General features: G+C 45.6%; 1 protein-coding gene across 4 annotated transcripts; it reads right to left on the bottom strand.

Annotated features, from left to right (window-relative positions):
* Window positions 1-13527: 13527 nt before the first annotated feature.
* neurod2 (neuronal differentiation 2) lies at window positions 13528-17646 on the bottom strand. Of its 4 annotated transcripts, none has more exons than XM_071467987.1 (2): window positions 17520-17646; window positions 13528-15169 (listed from the first exon to the last, which is right to left on the bottom strand). In XM_071467987.1, exon 2 carries the CDS (start codon window positions 15160-15162, stop codon window positions 14092-14094), a length of 1071 nt encoding a protein of 356 aa, XP_071324088.1. In that variant the 5' UTR covers window positions 15163-15169; window positions 17520-17646; the 3' UTR covers window positions 13528-14091. The 4 variants fall into 4 exon arrangements, with proteins under 4 accessions (XP_071324088.1, XP_071324112.1, XP_071324095.1 ...); XM_071468011.1 differs by lacking the exon at window positions 17520-17646 and adding an exon at window positions 16475-17261; XM_071467994.1 differs by lacking the exon at window positions 17520-17646 and adding an exon at window positions 16139-17261.
* Between the last annotated feature and the right edge of the window lie 1274 nt (window positions 17647-18920).

The raw sequence follows: 18920 nt of genomic DNA on the forward strand, positions 1-18920 counted from the left end.
GTAAATTGGGTCACGGTGCTGGGAGCCGAGGAGCCGTCACAGCTTCTGGACGTGAGCGGGTCTCTTTGTATTCACCACGAGCTCGTCACATTACCTGCAAGTATTGTTGAAAATGAGTCTCTGTCTCCTTCTAATTAAGGTGCGGGTAACAACCAGCACCTTCAGCAGAGCATGCACATATGCAGGGAGACACACACACACACACACACACACACACACACACACACACACACATGCACACATCACAACCCGCTGCTGCTACCACAGAGAAGGGTTGAACAGATGTTGAGGAATTTAAGATGCAAAAGGGAACTGGGACTCCCCCCACCACCACACACATACACACACACACACCCTGTGCCCCACCTCTCTGTGCCCCCCCTACCCCCCCTCTCTTCCACATACACACGCACATTCACACAGCCAGTTTCGCACTCTAACACACACATGAATCTACATATATTACACCTAAAACTTGGCGATACATCTTTCTTGTCTCTGCACCTTCAGATACAACATAGGTACGGATGGACTTGCACACACACATGAACGCACGCGTGCGCGCACAAAAGCAGACACAAGCGCGCACGCATACATGCATCGTGGCCCACATCCCCCTCCAGGCTGGCCCTGCTCATAAGGGGCACCATGTGGCACTTTATTCCCTCTGGCACAAGGCAGCGACTCTGCCAGCTCTGCATTGTCCTCTGCCCGCTGGAGAGCACGCGCCCAAAACCGTGGCCCCTCTCTTCCTCTGTCTTTATCCCTGTTTCTCTCTCTGTCTCTCTCTCTCTCTTTCATTGCCTTTCCTCTTGTTTACCGTACATGAACGGAGATGGATGTCGTTTGCTTGCGTTCGGTCTCCCAACGTGCACCGAAACTTAAGATGAATGGGTGTGTGTTTGTGATGGAACACTGTTGGGAAATCTTGTTCCAGCACCTCATTGTCTGCCTTTGTGTCCCGCCAACTTTCCAACCTTCGGTCCAACTGAAGTGGTAAATATTGTTGTAAAGTGCTGGCGTGGATGGTTGATAGCTTGGATCTCCTTCAAAAAAACAAAAAACAAAAAAAGTTACCACAACCAGTAACCAGCAACCTCTCTGATGGCTAAATACAGATTTGACACCCCCACTGATTGATTGGGTTTTTTTCGGTCTACTTCCATGATTAATTCCTGAGTTTTGTCTGCCTCTTACGACAGCAAAGATCCAAGATCCTGGAGAAACGCAGTGTGAACGGCCCAACGCTGCTCAACACCAAGACCAGGCGGATGCAGCTTTGCTTTGCTTGACGTGTATCTGCTGTTTCTGCATGAAAACAGGTTGAAAACACAAAAACATTTACTAATATATGTGCCTTACATTGTCATTATAAAACAAGAGGCAGGAAAATTCACAGCCACTATGATGCTGGTCCTAACTGTATCTCAAAGAGGAGATCACATGATCCCAATTCATAAGACAGAGATCACGTCTTGTTGTCGGTAACCGCCCATCTCTCTCTCTCCCCTTCTTTTCTTGTCATCTCTCTAGTGTCAGCTACTGAACAAAGACAAAACTCCTCAAAAAATACATAAAATACAGTAGCAGCAGGTAGAAGTAGGAAGCATCAGATACAAAGGGATATGACTGAGAAAAATCAAAAAAGATTATAAACATACAAAGCTAAAAAAGAGAAGATGAAACTGCACCGACAGCAGCAAAAACAGCTAAATCTTCAGACATAAACACACTCACTTTATAGAATATGAAAAATGTTAGAATGAAAATAAAAATGAAATGAACAGCAAGAGAATTTGGGAGAGAAAAGTTTGCATTCAAAAACTGTGTTGTGCAGAAGTTGGGCTTGTGTGTGAACTATTAGCGGTCTGTGCTAATTAACAAAAAGTCATCAGTGCCACGGAGAGAAAGCCATATGAGTAATGCTTTGATTTCTGTCTCTTCTCCTCTGGTCCCTGGGAGGGAAAGCGGCTCCATCCCTCCCTCCACCACACAGCTGCTCTGAGGAGAGAGGGGCTCCGCGGGGCTCTGGGTAGCCTTAGCTCTCTGTGCTTGGGTGAGAATTAGCCAGCTTTAGTGCTCGCCTTGCCTGCTAATCCCTTAATCTGGTGAGGCTGAGGAGGAAGGCTTTGGAGGAGAGATGGTGTGTCAATCCATGTCTTCACATCTCTCTTGGCACACGGAGGCGCTCGGAAAACATGGAAAAGTTTGCGGTTGAGAGTTGTGCCGTGAATTAGGCGTTTTATTCTGTATGAGGTGTTTTCAGCCGTGTTTCTAAGCATCAGTTGGATGATGCCAGATCTGTTGTGACACCTTTAGTGCAATGATTAAAAATGAGCCACTGGTCGAGGAGGAGATTTCACACCATTGCACTGGTCGCATTTCTCAAATTCACTATACCCTGTTGCTTCCTGCCAAACAAGGTGTTGCTTCTTAAACCTGATTATTTTTGCTGTTGCAGTGGAAACACAACATCGTGAACACAATGTTTCTTCACCATTTAAGTTTATATAGCAAACGGCCGCTTATTTACACCTTCAGCAGTCGTGGAGCACCATTATCACTCATTTGGAGCAATGTGTCTGAATGTACAGTGGCCTCAGGAGGTATTCAGACCCCTTCACTTTATTATGTTGTAGATCGAATTGTGAATTGATAAAAATGCCATCTTTGCTGATTTACAATCAATTACAAATAAATAATGAGTTAAATTGTGTTTTTAGAAATGTTTGCTAATGTATTTAAAGAATAAAAAAACTGAAATCCCTCATTTAAAAAAGTATCCAGACCCAGATCTTCCTGGAAGATCCTCTCACGTCCTGTCAGACTGGATGGAAGCGTCTGTGAACCTCCATCTTCAGGTCACTCTGTGGGGCTAAGTTAAGTCTGGGCTTTGACCGGGCCTCTCACGGGTAAGTGAAAGGCTTGTCCTGAAGCCACTCCAGCGTTGTCTTGGCTCTGTGCTTTGGGTTATCATCGTGTTGAAAGGTGAACCATCAGCCCAGCCACTCATGCTCTCTGGAGCAGGTTTTCTTCAGGGACCTCCTCTTTGTATTTGGCTGCGTCCATTGCTGCTGTCATGGCAAGATGCTGCCACCACCGTGCTTCACCATAGGGACGGCAGACCAAGTGTTTGAGGTCTACCTAAAAAAGAATCTTTTTCCTCATCCTTTCAGAGTCCTTTAAATGCTGTTTGCCAAACTCCAAGCGAGCTGTCATATGTCTTTTACTCAGAGTGGCTTCTGTCTAGACACTCTTCACCCTGTTGGTCCTGCTTTGAGGAAAATATTTGTCTCTTTAGCTGCTAAATACTTCACAGTAGCTGTGTCTAGCTGCTGTTTGGTGCTGACCATCTGAGTGTTTCTAACTTTTTCGCAGCGGCGTCCTGCAGCAGAGAACGAAGCTTTGAGACCGATGGGACTGAACCGAAACAGCTGAAGAACGAGCTGAAACCTCAAGCTCTGTAAAGATAATTCTCTGGTGTGTCACAGTGATATGTCGCCATTTTAAAATGATTGATTATATGCTTTTGTTCTTTTCCTCAGCATCACTGGAGAGGATAACACAAGCCTGCCATGCGCTGCAGAAGAAAGCTGAGTGAGAGCAGACATGGACAGAGCTGTGAGCCTTTGCAAGTCTAATTTCTCACAGAGCCACTCTTTAATTTGCACTCTGCTTTTTTTTTTTTTTTGGCTTGTTGTATTTTTAATTGGCAATGGTTCCTTGCTCCATTCCAGCGTTCATGTATATAATGACAAATATTTGCTCAAACAAGTCTTAAACCATATTACATACACAGATTTCTTTTTTCCTTCTGGCTGTAGCGTTGCGTCTATGAGATTTCTATCTCAGAAAAATAACTTCATTTTTCGGGGGAGCCTAATCAAAGTGGCCCCTGTAACCTCCAGACCCAACTGCACCCCGACTGGGATGTTACATCACGGTGCAATCCGGCAGATTTCGGTGCAGTGTCGAGACCAGCTGTAGCTTAATGTTTTTATTATAATGTGCAACTGGTTTAAAAATGTAACTTAAAGTGTTGTAACTTTAAAAACTGTTTTGTAGCATAAATCAGATTCTGCTCTGGCCCTGCTCTCCAAGCATCACATGAATTTTTTTATTTTTTTTAATTCCTGGAAATGTTTTAGAAATAAAGGACAATTGCCTGATGATAAATGAAAGTTGAATGATATCCCTGCTAATAGACTATGAATAACAAAGCATCCCAACATGTTAACATTGTCATGAACGCAATAACACAGAGGGGAATGAGGGGCGGCCTGGTGCTGATTGTGCAACCACACGGTAATGAATGGCTAATGTGCTGGTGCAGAGGAGACGTTAATGCCATCCCAATTCCCTTTTGCTCAGAGCGGGCCACTGTGTCCTGAGCCTGTTAATCTGAACCCTTTAAACCTTTAATCTGGGAATCTGTCGCACACTCACAGACACACACACACTCACACACATAGATCCAGACGCAGACAACCTGTCACTGCCTTGTAAAAGCACTTCACCATACCTGCCGCACCTCTCTCTGCCTCTCCCTCGCTCTTTCTCTGAGACACATGTGACATATTGAGCGCCTGCAGCGAGATTCTTCCCCATGAGCGGCATTCCAGAGCAGGCTGTCCCAGGGGAGCATGGGAGTGGGGCCGGGCAGTGGTGGGTCTGCGGGCAGTTGAAAGGGGGGGGCGGTGGTTGAGTGCAGGGGGCTTGTTGATGCAAAAGTGTGGTTTGTTAGGATGATTGCAGATGTGTTATTCTGCTGCTGTTGTTTAAGGGCTGTGGCGTCGCAGCAGGACACAGTGACCTCAGATGAACTGGCCTCAGCGATGGTCACACCATCTCTGCTACATGCTACATGCTACATATATTTATTTATTTATCTAACCAGGTTTGTCCCATTGACATCACGGATCTCTTTTACAAGGGAGACCTGGCCACATGTACCACAGATCATCCCGAAGACAAAACCACTGTGGTCAATAAAGCAGAGCAGACAGAAGCACAACAAGCCACATATGAGAAAGATATGAAACACCACAACACTAGCATGTCCTAACATATTATTGTTATAGTTAAAAGATAAAACAATATAAATACTACTTGATTGACTGATGAATGGACAACTACAAGTGATGCTTCTACAACAATTTCAATGAAGTAAGCAGTACACATGAGGCAAAACCAAAGAAATTATGTCAAAAATTCATAGAAAGTCAAAAATACTTGCATCTTGTTCATAGTTTTCACATCCTGAAGCAGAATCTGTGACTGTTATCTGTTGCTCTGCAGCTCGCTCATACATCTCACTGCTGTCCGTCTGCACTCTGTGCTGCACATTTGCAGCAGGATGCTCTGATTTCAGGTCTGAGGAGGATGAGCACAGACAGACATCTTCATGCACGGCAACCTGTTTCCACAAAGCGTCACCTGTTCCGAGCCATTTTCATGCCCCTGCTCATGCCCCTGCTCGTTCTGGCAGCAGCACACACACAGTGCAGGTTTCCAGGCCTCTCTCCTCTGCGTGAGTTGCTGGTTGCGTCTCTCTCCTTAATTGGACCAGAATGGGGACTTAGTGTGCGTGAGTGAAGACACTGTGTGTGCGCATTTTTGTCACATATTATCTTATCATTTTCCCTCTTTCTCTCCCTTTGTCCCCCGCTCCTCTCCTCGTTCTTTCTGTCTGCCGGTTAATATTTCATTTGCTTTGCCGTCATAGCGGGCTGGTACATTAACCAGCGGTGCCAGTCGAGCTCTCTGCTTGTGGCTGGCTGTATAAAAATAAACACACTCTAGTTGTAATGAACAGATGTCACAGAATTTAAACGTGCACACTGCCCCCCCACCCCCTCATCCTCCACACACAAACACACTTCACCCTCCTCCTCCTCCTCCTCCTCATTCTTGCTCACGCATAAAGGCGCACATCCATGCACGCACAGCACAGCACAGCACAGCGTGCAGTTAGACTCCTGCATTCACATGCATCAGAAACACACGTAGCAAAGAGCTTGCAGGATCAAAACACTTATCCACACGAGTGTATATTGAACATGCACAGAAACTCTTATGCATGTATTCCCATGTGAGCGTTCCCTGGCAGAGGGGCAGGCCTGGCAGACATTGTGCTGCTCTGCCAGTCTCTTCCTCTCTTTCTCTCCGTCTCTATTTTCCTCTCTCTCTCTCTCTCTCTCTCCCTCTCCCCCCTCCCTCTCTGTCTGTCTGTCTGTTAGTCTGACAGCAGGCTAACACTGTGGTCATTTTACAGACTATTTTTATGAGGTCCTCCCATCCACTTTGCAGAACCAGCCTGTCATCCCGCAATCCCCGGCGGCATCATCAGAACCCATTTTGGTACTGTGAGGAAGGGATGGGCACAAGTGTATATCAGTGTGTGAGGGTGTGTGTGTGTCTCCACCCCCCCCAACCCTTGTCACTCCCGCTCTTTTCCCACTGAGCGTGTGCCAGCTCTCTGTGTTTGCTGGCTGACAGGACCGAAGGAGAGACGATTGTTCTCCACGTACCCAGAGACCCTCCCCTGCCAAGTCTGGGATGAAATCCTTTCTATAGCGCTAACTCCTCACAGTCGGGCATCTCACAGCAAAACACACACCATTACTGCTCCGGGTGGGAGGGTGATACCACGCTAAAAGTCAGTCAGATACACAGAGGTCTGTTTTACACCGTAACACTGCAAAAAAAAAACAAAAAAAAACTCTTTTAGCAAGTCTGTTTGTCCTGTTGCAGGCTTAAAATATGTGTTGTCCTTTAAATAAGTGGCTAATTGAAAGCAATTTTTTTTGCATTAGAATTTCTCTGAAATGAACTGATATGTTGTTGATACTCTGGGCTGATCTGCCCACAGATAGCTGTTGAATATAGTGTAAACCTATATATCAACTAGTCCTATTTTTCTTCTTGCACTAAATTAAATTGATTCTTTGCCTGTATTTAAACATTGCATGTAGTTTTTTTAAGTTAAGATGATCTCATGACTTTATTTCATCAAATGCTGAAAGGTTCAGCCACCCACATCTATCTAATGTGCTTTTTAAAAGGCTTTAAAGTTTCAATTTTTAGTACAGAGGAGACAAAAAATGCCTTTCACCAACAATGAGTGTCAATCAACTCTCTGGGTGTGGTCCAGGTGCAGAGCCCTTGCTTTGAGCCTGGAGGAGCCGCTGGAGGTGGACGCTGATGGACGGAGGCGGTCGGTGGCGGAGGAGGCGACGGGAGATGAAAGGTGACGGAGAGGAGGCGAGATGAAGGGATGAAGAAGAAGAAGAGGAGGGAGATGAAAGGGAAGAGGGGAGAGGTGCGCGGAGGTCGTCCGGGGGGTGATCAGTGAGGTGGATGCGATGCCATCTGACAGGTCCAGCTGGGAGACTGCCCGCCCCCCAGCACTGCAAACTGGTCAATATGGAGGCCAATTACTGCTGCCCATGTGACCAGGGCATCATCCAACCCTATCATAACACACGCGCACGCACACACGCACGCACACATGCCATCTGTGCAGATCAGCACCGAAACAGCCCCTCCCCCCCCCCCCCGACCACCACCACCCAACATCCCATCCCCAACACCCCCGCCTCTGATCCAGTTGCGTCCCCATGCACACTCCTACTTAACCTCCTAAACAGGGGCCGGCCACGCCCCCCCCCGCCCCCCCCCGGCCGGAGCATACCTCAACAGAGGATGAGGGGGGGTGGCTGTCGGACAGGTCAAGAAGACTTTCCGCTCACACTCTGTTGTCAAAGTCTCTGAACAAACACTTCTAACCCCCCCCCCCCGTCAACATCTGGCACCACCCACACCCCGGCAAAGCCTATCTGGCCACCCGCCAAAGGCCTGAAACCTACCTGGCGCTCAACCGGATCCCCACCTCTGTCTTTTCACCCCCCCCCCCCCCCCTTACCGGGTGCTTCCCTGCCCCTTTTACCCCCCCCTCCAACCTCCTGTCACCCCCCCTCCTCCCCACTTCCTCCTCCTCCTCCTCCTGGAGCCCTTGTTCCTCCCTTGGCAGACCTCCAGCAGTATAGCCCACCCTCAGTTTAGCTTCTGCCTCGTCTTCTGCCCCACTGCCCGTGCCGAGCCGTGCCCCATTGTGTGATAACAAACAGATGTTGTGGAATTTCCTCTGGACGGCTGCCAGTGACAGGCCCCGCTCCCCCTGCACTGGCAGACACGGCCTGGCAAAGAGGTTGGCCCGAGGCTGCGCGATTGTTTCCTCTGCGCACATGTGGAACGTTTTAGCGCAAGAGCCAGAGAAGTTCACAGAGTGTTGCGTTCACGTGCTTTATTCCTGCGATTTTTTAATAGACATCAATTATTCAGATGCGTGTGTGCGCGTGTGCGTGTGTGTATGTGTGTGTGTGTGTGTGTGTGTGTGTGTGTGTGTGTTTAAAGCACAGTTGTGTCCATTTCAGCTGCACTGCCTGATGCTTTTGTTTTGAATCACTGACAGATTGCAGACACTCAGATTATCTTCCTTTGCATTGAATCCTTTATGCTTTTATTTCCCGCATGTTTCATATCATATCCATATTATCATCTGATATCTGCATTCTGCAAAAAAAAAAAAAAAAAAGCAAAACACTCGGTTATTATTTTAGCTAGACGTTAATTGGAGTTCACACCATAGTACTTGTGACATTTTGATAATCGCACTATTGACTGTTATGTCGGACAAACACTCTTGATTTTTTTTTCCTACCAAGTTGAGTGAGAAAAAGAGTGGGCATGAACATGATAATTTAAACAGCGAGATTCATTCACTCACTTTTCATCCTGAGTGGAGCACACAGTGTCATTGGAAGTTTTTCTTTTCTGTTTTTTTTTTTTCTGGCTAAGACGAACTGCAAATACAAGTTAAGACTTTTATTCGCAAAATTACAGCGAAGTATTAAAAGACTAATGAAGAAAAAAAAGAAAAGTTTGCAGAATTGTGTAAAATCAGGTGATAATTGAACTGCTGATGTGATCAACAAAACACCTGTGAATTCCTTCATATTTTGTGTAATCTCTGACACAACATTAGCAGTGACGATTAAGTCGTTTTGTGTTTCTTCAATTATTATTGTTATGTGTTTGTGTTTCAATAAACAGAGGTGACACAGCTTTGGAATTAAACTGGTTAATTCTAATGGCATGACACACACACACACACACACACAGGCCTGCTATATGATAACAGTCATTGACATTGATAAACAGACTAGTTTGTCCAATTAACAAATATGTGTGTGTGCGTTTTCTTTTTTTTTAGTTTTTTCCTTCAAAACTAAAAAAAAAAAAAAGGAAACTGCGTTATTAGCAAGTGAATTTTAATCAAACTCATTTAGAAATCTGGCATATTTTCTTTAAATCTGGCTTCTCTCTCTGTGTGTGTGTGTGTGTGTGTGTTTGTATGTACCATTAATCTGTTATGTTACAAGGTTACCACATCTAAGGACTGTTAACAACCACAAGTTAATTCTGAGGCTGCAGCACAGCCTTCTTTCAATGCATGAGCTCATGTACAACATAACATCAGGGGGAAATATGCATATTCATAGGCCAACTCCTCACAAAACCGACTTACTGCCGTGTGTCTGTGTGTGTCTGTGTGTGTCTGTCTGTGTGTGTGTGTGTCTGTGTGTGTGTGTGTGTGTATGGCGAAGGGTTACTGGGGATGAGCGCTCTCGTTTTTAACGTCCTGGATAATGAACAGATGCTGCAAAAATTAGGAAAGAAACATCGACTCCTCCCAGCAGTGCCACTTTGGCCCGGTGAGCTGGCACACTGGCGCACACGCTGGGCTGTCCTCTCCGGAGCTCCTGGTGCTGCTGCTGGGGAACATTAAGGGACTTGGCACGGCTCTCCTCCGCAGCCTGCCAGCCTCCCTCTCTCTCGCTCTCTCCGGACTGTGGAGGAAGAGGAGGTGGTGGTGGTGGTGTAGGTGGGGGTTGGGGGGGGGGGTCGAGTTTTTTTTTTTTTTTTTTTTGATAGATGCCCTCTCCCACTGCTGGCTAGCTTCACTTTTGGATTGGCTCCTCCAGAAATGCATACAACTTTTTTTTTTCTTTGCTGTTGAGGCCGGAAATAATATAGAGGCCTAAAGAACTAACACAAAAGTGTAACACAACACAACAGCAGAGTGGGCCTCGGGGTTTCTTCAGCGGTTTGAAACCCACAACCTGAGCAACACTGCAGGGCTGCAGGTTGGATTCCCACCAGCAGGTCAGACTGAAGAATGCGCTCACAGGTAGAAGCACCTGCCGAATGGAGCATGTTGTTTAAAGCAGTAGTTTCAGATTGAACCTGAAGGACTGGACCCCGAAATGTGTTAGAAACTAAAACAAGCACCACAGAGTCAAAACACTGCAATACACATGATTAAGAATTATTCACAAATATTTCACGCGCTACAAAAATACAAAAATATTTGTGATCATATTTTTGTATTATAGTCTTTTGGTTAAATGCACAGAACGAAAAACTGATGCAGCACAAGTGTTAGACTTTTCAAATATATAATTTTTATTATAAATGTTGATGTTTTCTTTTCATTAAATGTATATATATTTTTATTTTTCTATTTCTTATTATTTTGAAAGCCTTATTTTTAGAACTTATTTTTTCCCATCAAAAACACAGTAACAGGCTGGAATTTGTGTAATTAAATGTTATGTCAAAGAATAACCAACATTTAAACCGTTATTGATCTGTTGGGTAAAATTAGCCTTTTATTTACTTTAACTTTAAGTCGAAATCTTTATAAAAACTGGTTTAGAAATTACAATTTTCTATTGCAAAATATGTCTTATGCATAAAAAATGGCTTTTAATATCCAGACTCTCAGAGCTGCATGTTAAGAGATTCGCTTCTTGGGGAATTATTGATGACTGACAGGAGATTATTGGCAAATAGTTTGGTCAGTTGCTCCAGAAATGAAATGAATGTCCCTCTTGTGTGTTTTTATTTTTTGCATTCCTTTATATAGTCTCTCTAGATCAATATTAAACCTCCCAGGGCCGAGAACCTCAGCTGATGCCCACGCTGTTTTATTTCCAATAAGATGGAAATAATCAGAGTTCAGCTATTTCAGGTATTGATATCGATATTAGTATTAATGCTGGTCACCATCACTCGCCACCCAGTGTGTGTGTGTGTGTGTGTGTGTGTGTGTGTGTGTGTGTGTGTGTGTGTGTGTGTGTGTGTGTGTGTGTGTGTGTCCGTACAGCAGCAGAGAGCACCCAGGACATTTTAGGGAACATATGGGTCCCGGGGCAGCGCTCCAAACTCAGCCGGGGTGGTAACGGCTGCCCCTTGCACCGTGTGTGTCTGTGTGTGTGTGTGTGTGTGTGTGTGTGTGAATGCTAACCATTTTTAAAATAGGCTAATATTTGATATTCAATATTGAAGAAAGGTTATTATTTATTTCCTATGTGGTGAGTTATGTGTGTGTGATGTGTACAATATATTCAATAAACAGATAAATCCATGTATATTTATAATGTCACATAAATCCAGTTTTAAAATATATAAATATGAGATGTGGGTTTAAAGTTATAAGAGGTAAAACTATGAAGGGTGGGGGGAGGGGGGGGGGGGGGGGGGTGACTTCATAATTTATATCTGATGTTTAATGCAGTATGATAGGATGGAAACCACAGATAAAGAGCTTTTTTTTTTTTAAAGCAGCAAATATTTACATTTTGTCACGTCACTGCCGCAAAGTCCAGCATTTTATTCACAGGATTCAAAAGACAAAGAAATAACGTTACTGTCGCAGCATTTTTCAACAAGTAGGTCTACTGCTAAATTAATAATCACCTCAGGAATATATTATGCATCTAAAAAAAATGTGTAATGTAACACTGAAGGTGTGTCTTTATTATTCCCATGTGCTGATGTGATGTTGTTTTGCCTTTTCTTAGGTTCTGCTGTTTCTTATGCTTTTGACGGAACCAGGCGTGAATCCACCAGAGCTGCAGGACCCAGAGTGTGTTCCAGAGATGTTGGGCTGCAATCTGTAAACAGCTCCTAAAGCATCGTGATGCGAATGACAGGTGCATGGTGTGCTGCACTTGTGTCATGTTGTCAACAGGATGTTCGGATTATTTGGATTTTTTAATCAGAATCTGAAGTCAGGAGCGGACAGCAGCTGCGGGAGCTCTCCGCGGTGCTGAAACATCGTGTCTTCATGTCAGAGAATATGAGACAGACCTTCCCGTCCCCTTGGCTTCCTTTAATGTGCAGCCTATTATTGGTATTTGTTAAGCAGGACGTCCAGACTCTCATCGGTCTGCTGTAGAAACACTGACACCAAATCTGTTTTCGTCCTGAGGTCTGCAATTAAAATCTTTCCATACATTTTTAAAGACTTGTTTTGTAACTTTGAGCTGTCTGCCAAGCAAAAAGGACGCGTTGGCACCACTTCCCTTCATCGGGAAGAACGACAGCACTGCCCTCTCCCTCCTGTCCCACTTTATGAGCTAGAGGCCCCGGGGCTCTGTGAGGGACTCCTGCAGGTTGTGGCACCAGGCCTGGTCAGCCTCATCCCGTCCAGAAACACAACGACTGGTGCAGACTAGTGCTCTGAGAAGAGCTTTAAGCTGCACCTTTTAATATAATCACACATTTCTCAGCCATTCACAGTAAATCCGACGTAAAGAAGTGTTTTCAATATTCCACTGAGTGTGAAGGGAAACAAGTTATTTCATGAATGCTGCAGGTTTAATAGAACAGGCAAGGCTGTTCGATGGGTGTACACAAAAAAAAAAAAAAATCAAGTTGCACATTCTCATTTATTGTCATTTTTATTTTACCACACGGTTGAATACAAAGTTGAAAGACTTGAATTTTATGAAAAAATGATCAGCAACACATGGGACCCCTTCATTTTCATGGACTATTAACATTAATTACAAAAAACAACACAATAAATACGTGCAATAATAATAATAATAATAATAATAATAATAATAACTTAGTCAACAGCAGATTGCAAATCAAAATTAAAATACAGAATCAAAATTTACTTTGAAATGAAAATACAGTGCAATGGCTCAAATAGAAGAAAAAGAAAAAGGTTAATACGAATAAATAAGAATAAAAAACGAAAATGAGAAAAATGTTTGATTTCATTGTATTTAGATGATTTTTTTTTTTTGAAGAAGTTCAAACATTTTGGCCAGCCCATTGTCAGATTCGTTGGGTGTTAATTCAAGTGTGCAAGTGTGCGTGTGTTTGTGTGTGTGTGTGTGTGTGTGTGCACCCATGCGTGGAACAACAGTGCTGATGAAACAAACAGTGTCTTCCTGGGCCTCGCTGCCTGCTCTGTGGTCTCGTTGGGTTTTGCATAGATGCGAAACGATTGGATTGATTTGCTGGAGAAAACAGATTCTTCTAAAACTACCCAACATAAGCACATCTCTCTCGGTTCAGCATTTCCCCCCTTTTGCATTTCCCTCGTTAGATTACACCCCACCCCCCACGCCCACAGAACCCCCCCCCCCCCCCCCCCCCCCAAAAAAAAACCCAAAAAAACACAACCTCCCAAAATCTGGCACGTACAGGCGAGTAAATGTGATTTGCATTAGCTTGTTCACTGATTTAATTCTAATTGTATAATATTAGAAAATCACCGCCAATGTCAGGGTGTGTAGCTGTAGCCAGTGATGTAGTGGTAAATAGATAAGTGGGTAAACTTTGACTTCCAGTCTTCATAATGCAAACAACCACCAATACAAACACAAATCACATTTTAAAAACATCATATAATTTGAAACTGCCTTCTCCTCGGGTCTTGATATGATTTCTTTATTATCAAATTTTCCTCTTAGAGATTTATATCAGCCTTTTTTTTTTTTTTTTAAAAAAAAAAAAGCTGGATAAATTCTATTAGGTTAGGTGGATTTCCCTACACTACATCCCTGACTATAGCAAGTTCAATACAGAATCAATTAAAGGAAAAACACCAATGACAACGAGTGTAACATCTCTCCAGAATGCCTAAATCCTGGCGGGTAAGCTTGTCAAAAAAAAGTGTGCCGTGGATAGATTGTTGATTGCAAGGGGACGCACAACAGGCTTCCCGTCTTAATTGTGAAAAAACGCGTTCAGTTCATCATACACGGGGGCCCGTTCGTGGTGTAAGTGCATGTCGTGGTAAGGCAGGACGTTTTCAGAGTGAATGCCGCTCCGGGCCCCCGAAGAGCCGAACACCAGGTTGTGGGCCCCGGTGGATCTGGAGCCAGGCAGGCCGGAGTAATGCATAGAGTAGTGGTACCCCTTCTCGTTGTCGGGGGACGCAGAGCCTTGGTGCTTCAGGGAAAAGTTGCCATTGATGCACAGGGGCGGGCTGAGGGGCCCCTCATACTCGGGGCTGTTATACTCCGGGGATCCGCTCCCACCATACAGAGAGTCGTAAGTGGAGCAGTAGCCGTGCGTCCTCAGCGGGTGCGAGTTCGAGCCCGGCTGGATGTGGGGGCTGGACAGACGTGCGCACTGGTAGGGGTAGGAGTGCATGGAGAAGGAGCCGGATGCGTACCTGCCCCCCTCCTGACACTGCTGCTCGGTCAGGAAGTTACGGGAGTTCAGCTGCAGGCATCCCGCCACCAGGTTGGTCGTGGGCTGGGAGAGGCCCTTGCACAGCGTCTGGACATAGGACACAAGGTCGGGCCTTTTCCCAGAGCGCAATATCTCCGACAGGGCCCAGATATAGTTTTTGGCCAAACGCAGCGTCTCGATTTTGGAGAGTTTCTGCGTTTTGGAGTAGCAGGGCACCACTTTACGCAGATTGTCGAGCGCAGAGTTCAGGTCGTGCATGCGGGTCCGCTCCCGAGCGTTGGCCTTGATCCGCCGCATCTTGGAGCGCTCGATCCGGGCCTGCGTCATTTTGCGCTTCTTGGGGCCCCTTTTCTTGGGTCTGTCCCCCTCTGTATCCTCTCCGTCGTCCTCTTCCTCCACCTCGTCGTCCTCGTCGTCTTCCCCGGCGTGTTCGGAGTGCGTCCGGCTGCCTCCCCTCAGCTCAGAGTCCTCCATGTCGTCCTGGGTGTCGTGCTCCTCATCTTTGAGCTTGGCATCCTCGCCTTCGCTGTCCTCCGCCCAGCCGGAGTATTTCTGCACGTCGGGGAGAAGCGAGGGGTCACTGAAAAGCCTCGTCAACATTGTGGCTCTGGAGGGAAGGAAAGAGAAATCTTAAACGAGGCCTCACCAGCTCTGGACATGGAAACAGTATCTATGTGGCTTTATGATAAAAAAAATAAATAAAATAAAGATCTTTTTATTATAAGGGCTCCACGGCTGAAAAACAAACAGTCTTTTGGGGTTAAACTGACTTTTGCGCAGGTCAAACAGACACAGGAAGCGTTGCTTTCATTACACAGTAACGTTTTGTCCTTATTGTCATAAAAATATATCTGATTCATTATTTTGGCTTAAAGGACAAAAAAATGTAAACTGGGTAAAAAAAAAAATTATAAAAAAACAGACAGAAATCATGCCCTAAAGCGTTGCGCTGGGTTACAGCCAGACGGATCCCCATTTAATTCCCTGCTGTCATCCGTGTGCCCTGTCGCGTCCTCTCGCAGCGGGTCCCAGCGGCAGGGGCCACATTACAGGTCCCATGGGGGCCCCCACTTTCACTCCTCCTGACGCCCATATAACACTCCTGGCTGCATTCCAGCACTATTCATCCACACCGTACACCTCTCCTCAGAGGAGGCAAAAGGGATTTTATTTAATTGATAGGCTGTAGCTCCGTTTAAAGTCAGGCTGATGATTAAATTAAGGCTTATAGACACAAACTAACCCGAGCTGTAAAAGACTTTCAGAGCGATCTCAGTACCGCGGCCTGTGAGCAGCACGGCCAAGACGAAAGGTAGCTTAGAATGAAAATTTACATCCTGAAAATTCCAAACATATATTTCTCATATCAGTTATAATAATAATAATAAGAAGAATTATTTGTTTTAGGTTAAAATACTTGTAAAATATTTCAAAAAATACCTCAAAAATCGCTTCTGGCTCAGCTATAAATGAAACACAATTAAACTGTTATTAGCCAATTAACTATAATCAAATAACCAATACGCAAAGATGCTAATTAATATATGTCAAAAAGAAACCAAACTGGTCAGCCTACCACTTGATCAGTAAATGCAGGAAGGAAAACAGAGGCTGCAGAGAGCCGCGCTGATCTCTGGCAGCGTCAGTGCCTCCCCCCGCACATGTTTTCACCTCCTCTGCGCTCTGACGGGGCAGCAGCACGGAGACCTGCAGCCCGTGCTCACGGTAAAGGCTGTGATGCTTGGGTAATTATCTCGGGGGGTGTGCCAGGGGCAAAATGTAGTTTTGAAATCTCCGGCTCAGGAGGTTTGCTCAATTAGAAGAAGAAGAAGAAGAAGAAAACACACACACACACACACACACACACACACACACACACAGCAGCGTTTAATTAACAGAGCGTGCAGCTTACACGAAATAGATTTCACACGTAATTCAGTATGCATGGTTTTTTTTTTTTTTTTTTTTTTTTTAGTCAGCTGTAACCTTTTACAGATGGAAAGCGCTTGTGGCCCTTTAGCCCTCGTTAAATATAAAAAACACCCAAAGCTCGGGAAAAAATCCACGCATCTGCTCCACTGTCACAGCACCCACTGCGCTCCCGACCGTGTTGCGCCGAGACAGACTGCTGGAGATGGAACTGGACAAACAGAGATAAATCACTGCTGCACACACCGCCTGTCACCGTCAGTGGCGTTGTCCCACCCTTTTCATTTGCTCCGAGACTGAACACGCAAACCATCGACAAAAACCACCAGTAAAGCTCCCGTTAACGCCGGGGACGTCCTTCGCTGAGGCAGCGGAGCCGAGACCAAAATCTCCCACGCAAAATCTGATCTTGCACATTCATTGTCTTTTGTTTCTGTGGTTCGAGGTCCAGACGCAGGAATCTCTAAATGAAATGAGTGTCCGCTATGATCTATTTACAGCCGCCGCCGCGCAGGAGGCGGCTCCAGGCTCCGGGGCTCGCTCCTGGTGGAGGATCCTGAGGAGTGGAGCCGGGGCCGCAGCACACTTGCCTTTAGACTGGACCGTGGTATTTGAGCCTAGCTTTTATAATCCAGATAGATTTGGATGTCAAAAGTTGAAGGGCAGAGAGAGAGAGAGAGAGAGAGAGAGGAGCTATTTGTCCAAGCGCGCCTATACAGAAAATCCAATAAACTGACAAACATGAAAATGCTGCGTGCATCAATTTAGGACATTTTCATTTGAAAAGGTGCCCCCACCCCCCACCCCCACTCCCACTCCCACCCCCCCCGCTTAGTGGATCGATACAAACACAGCAGGATAAAGTCACTATAGATCCCACAAACCAGCCTCTCAGCCCGCATTCCGTTCACCACAGCGTCCGGTTAAAGTGACTCACAAACAGATCGAATCCGCTTCTTCGATCAGTTTCTCCTCCATTTTTTTTTTTTTTTTTTTTTTTTTTTCAGGTGTTTATGTTCAGAACTTACCTCAGCTCGAGCTCTTCACGGAAGAAGAAAAAAAGCACGCGCTCGAGTTTCACACCATGTTCACGCGGTGCTTCTCTCCCAGCGCGCGCACTCCCAACAACCGGAGCCCGTGAGCGAACGTGCGTCTTGGCGGTGTCTGCGCGAGGGGAGTCAGATGTACATGTGTGTGTGAGAGAGAGAGAGAGGGAGGGAGAGAGAGAGGGAGAGAGAGGGAGAGAGAGTGGCGACCGGGAGCTACCGGGGACCGGGTTACATACCGGCCCATATGGCCGGCGCGTCACCGGCAAGAGCCATCACATGAGCCCGGTGATTGACATGCGCCCGCATTCGGAGAGATTTGCCCTCCCGGGGGAAGAGAGAGAGAGAGAGAGAGAGAGAGAGAGAGAGTGAGGAGGAGGTGGAGGAGGAGGAGGAGGTGGAGGAGGAGGAGGAGGAGGGCTCCGCCATCTGTCACCACGCTAGCGCTCACACAGCCAGAAAAAAAGGAGGAAAAACAGAAGAGAGAGAGAGAGAGAGGGAGAAAATAAAATGGTGGAACAACAAAACTCATCATTGTTGACCTGAGCTGCTGCTTCAGGGGATGAAGGAAATTTCTTTTTTTTTTTTTTTTCTCATTCACCTGCCAAAGCTCGGCGGTCAGTGTTTAATGTAATAATTCAGACCCTCACCATGAGGAGGGGGCGGTGACACTGCAGGAGGTGAACATACAGTGAGGTGTATGTGAGTACGCCTCAGTCCCTCCAGCTCCCAGGAGGAGCGTCGTAGTGGTTACACCTGGGAGTCACACATGAAGTGTGGAAGCTATAAAATACTGTAGCTTTAAATGCATTTAGTGACCAAACGCATACACTATGACCTCCAGACCAAGTGATGCTATAAAAACACATCCGCACAAGCAATCAATCACTTATCTTCTGCCAAAGACTCTATTCTCATATACAGGTTATCATTTAGAGAGGATAATGTAATAATACTAAATAAAGCCTGTTATGAAATTACACTAATTAACTCTTCTGGCACATGAAAGGTGGGTAAACTGGGTTTAGTTGCAAGGTTTACCCTCCATCACATCTCCGGTTCAGAAGCAGCGTGGGGGTAGGGGGATGGGGATGCATTATAAGTGCATTAAGGCCATGGAACAGAAGGCATATTGTTTATTTATTTACCTAATTGGATCAAATTATGCTTCCATGTATTCAGAGGAACGACAACCAAAACCAATTGTGATTTGTTCTGACTCTTGTGGGCATCACTCCGGGTGTAGATGACCCTCTTGCCAAAGCCACAAATGAGACAGATTAAAAGATATAATATTACACAGGCTTCTGCTGCATGCATGGTGCATGTGTGTGTGTGTGTGTGTGTGTGTGTGTGTGTGTGTGTGTGTGCGTGGACTAGTGC

Source organism: Trachinotus anak, unplaced genomic scaffold (genome assembly GCF_046630095.1).
Source record: "Trachinotus anak isolate AG129_WGS33_773 ecotype Australia unplaced genomic scaffold, CSIRO_AGI_Tana_v1 ptg000003l, whole genome shotgun sequence".
Classification (NCBI taxonomy): domain Eukaryota; kingdom Metazoa; phylum Chordata; class Actinopteri; order Carangiformes; family Carangidae; genus Trachinotus; species Trachinotus anak.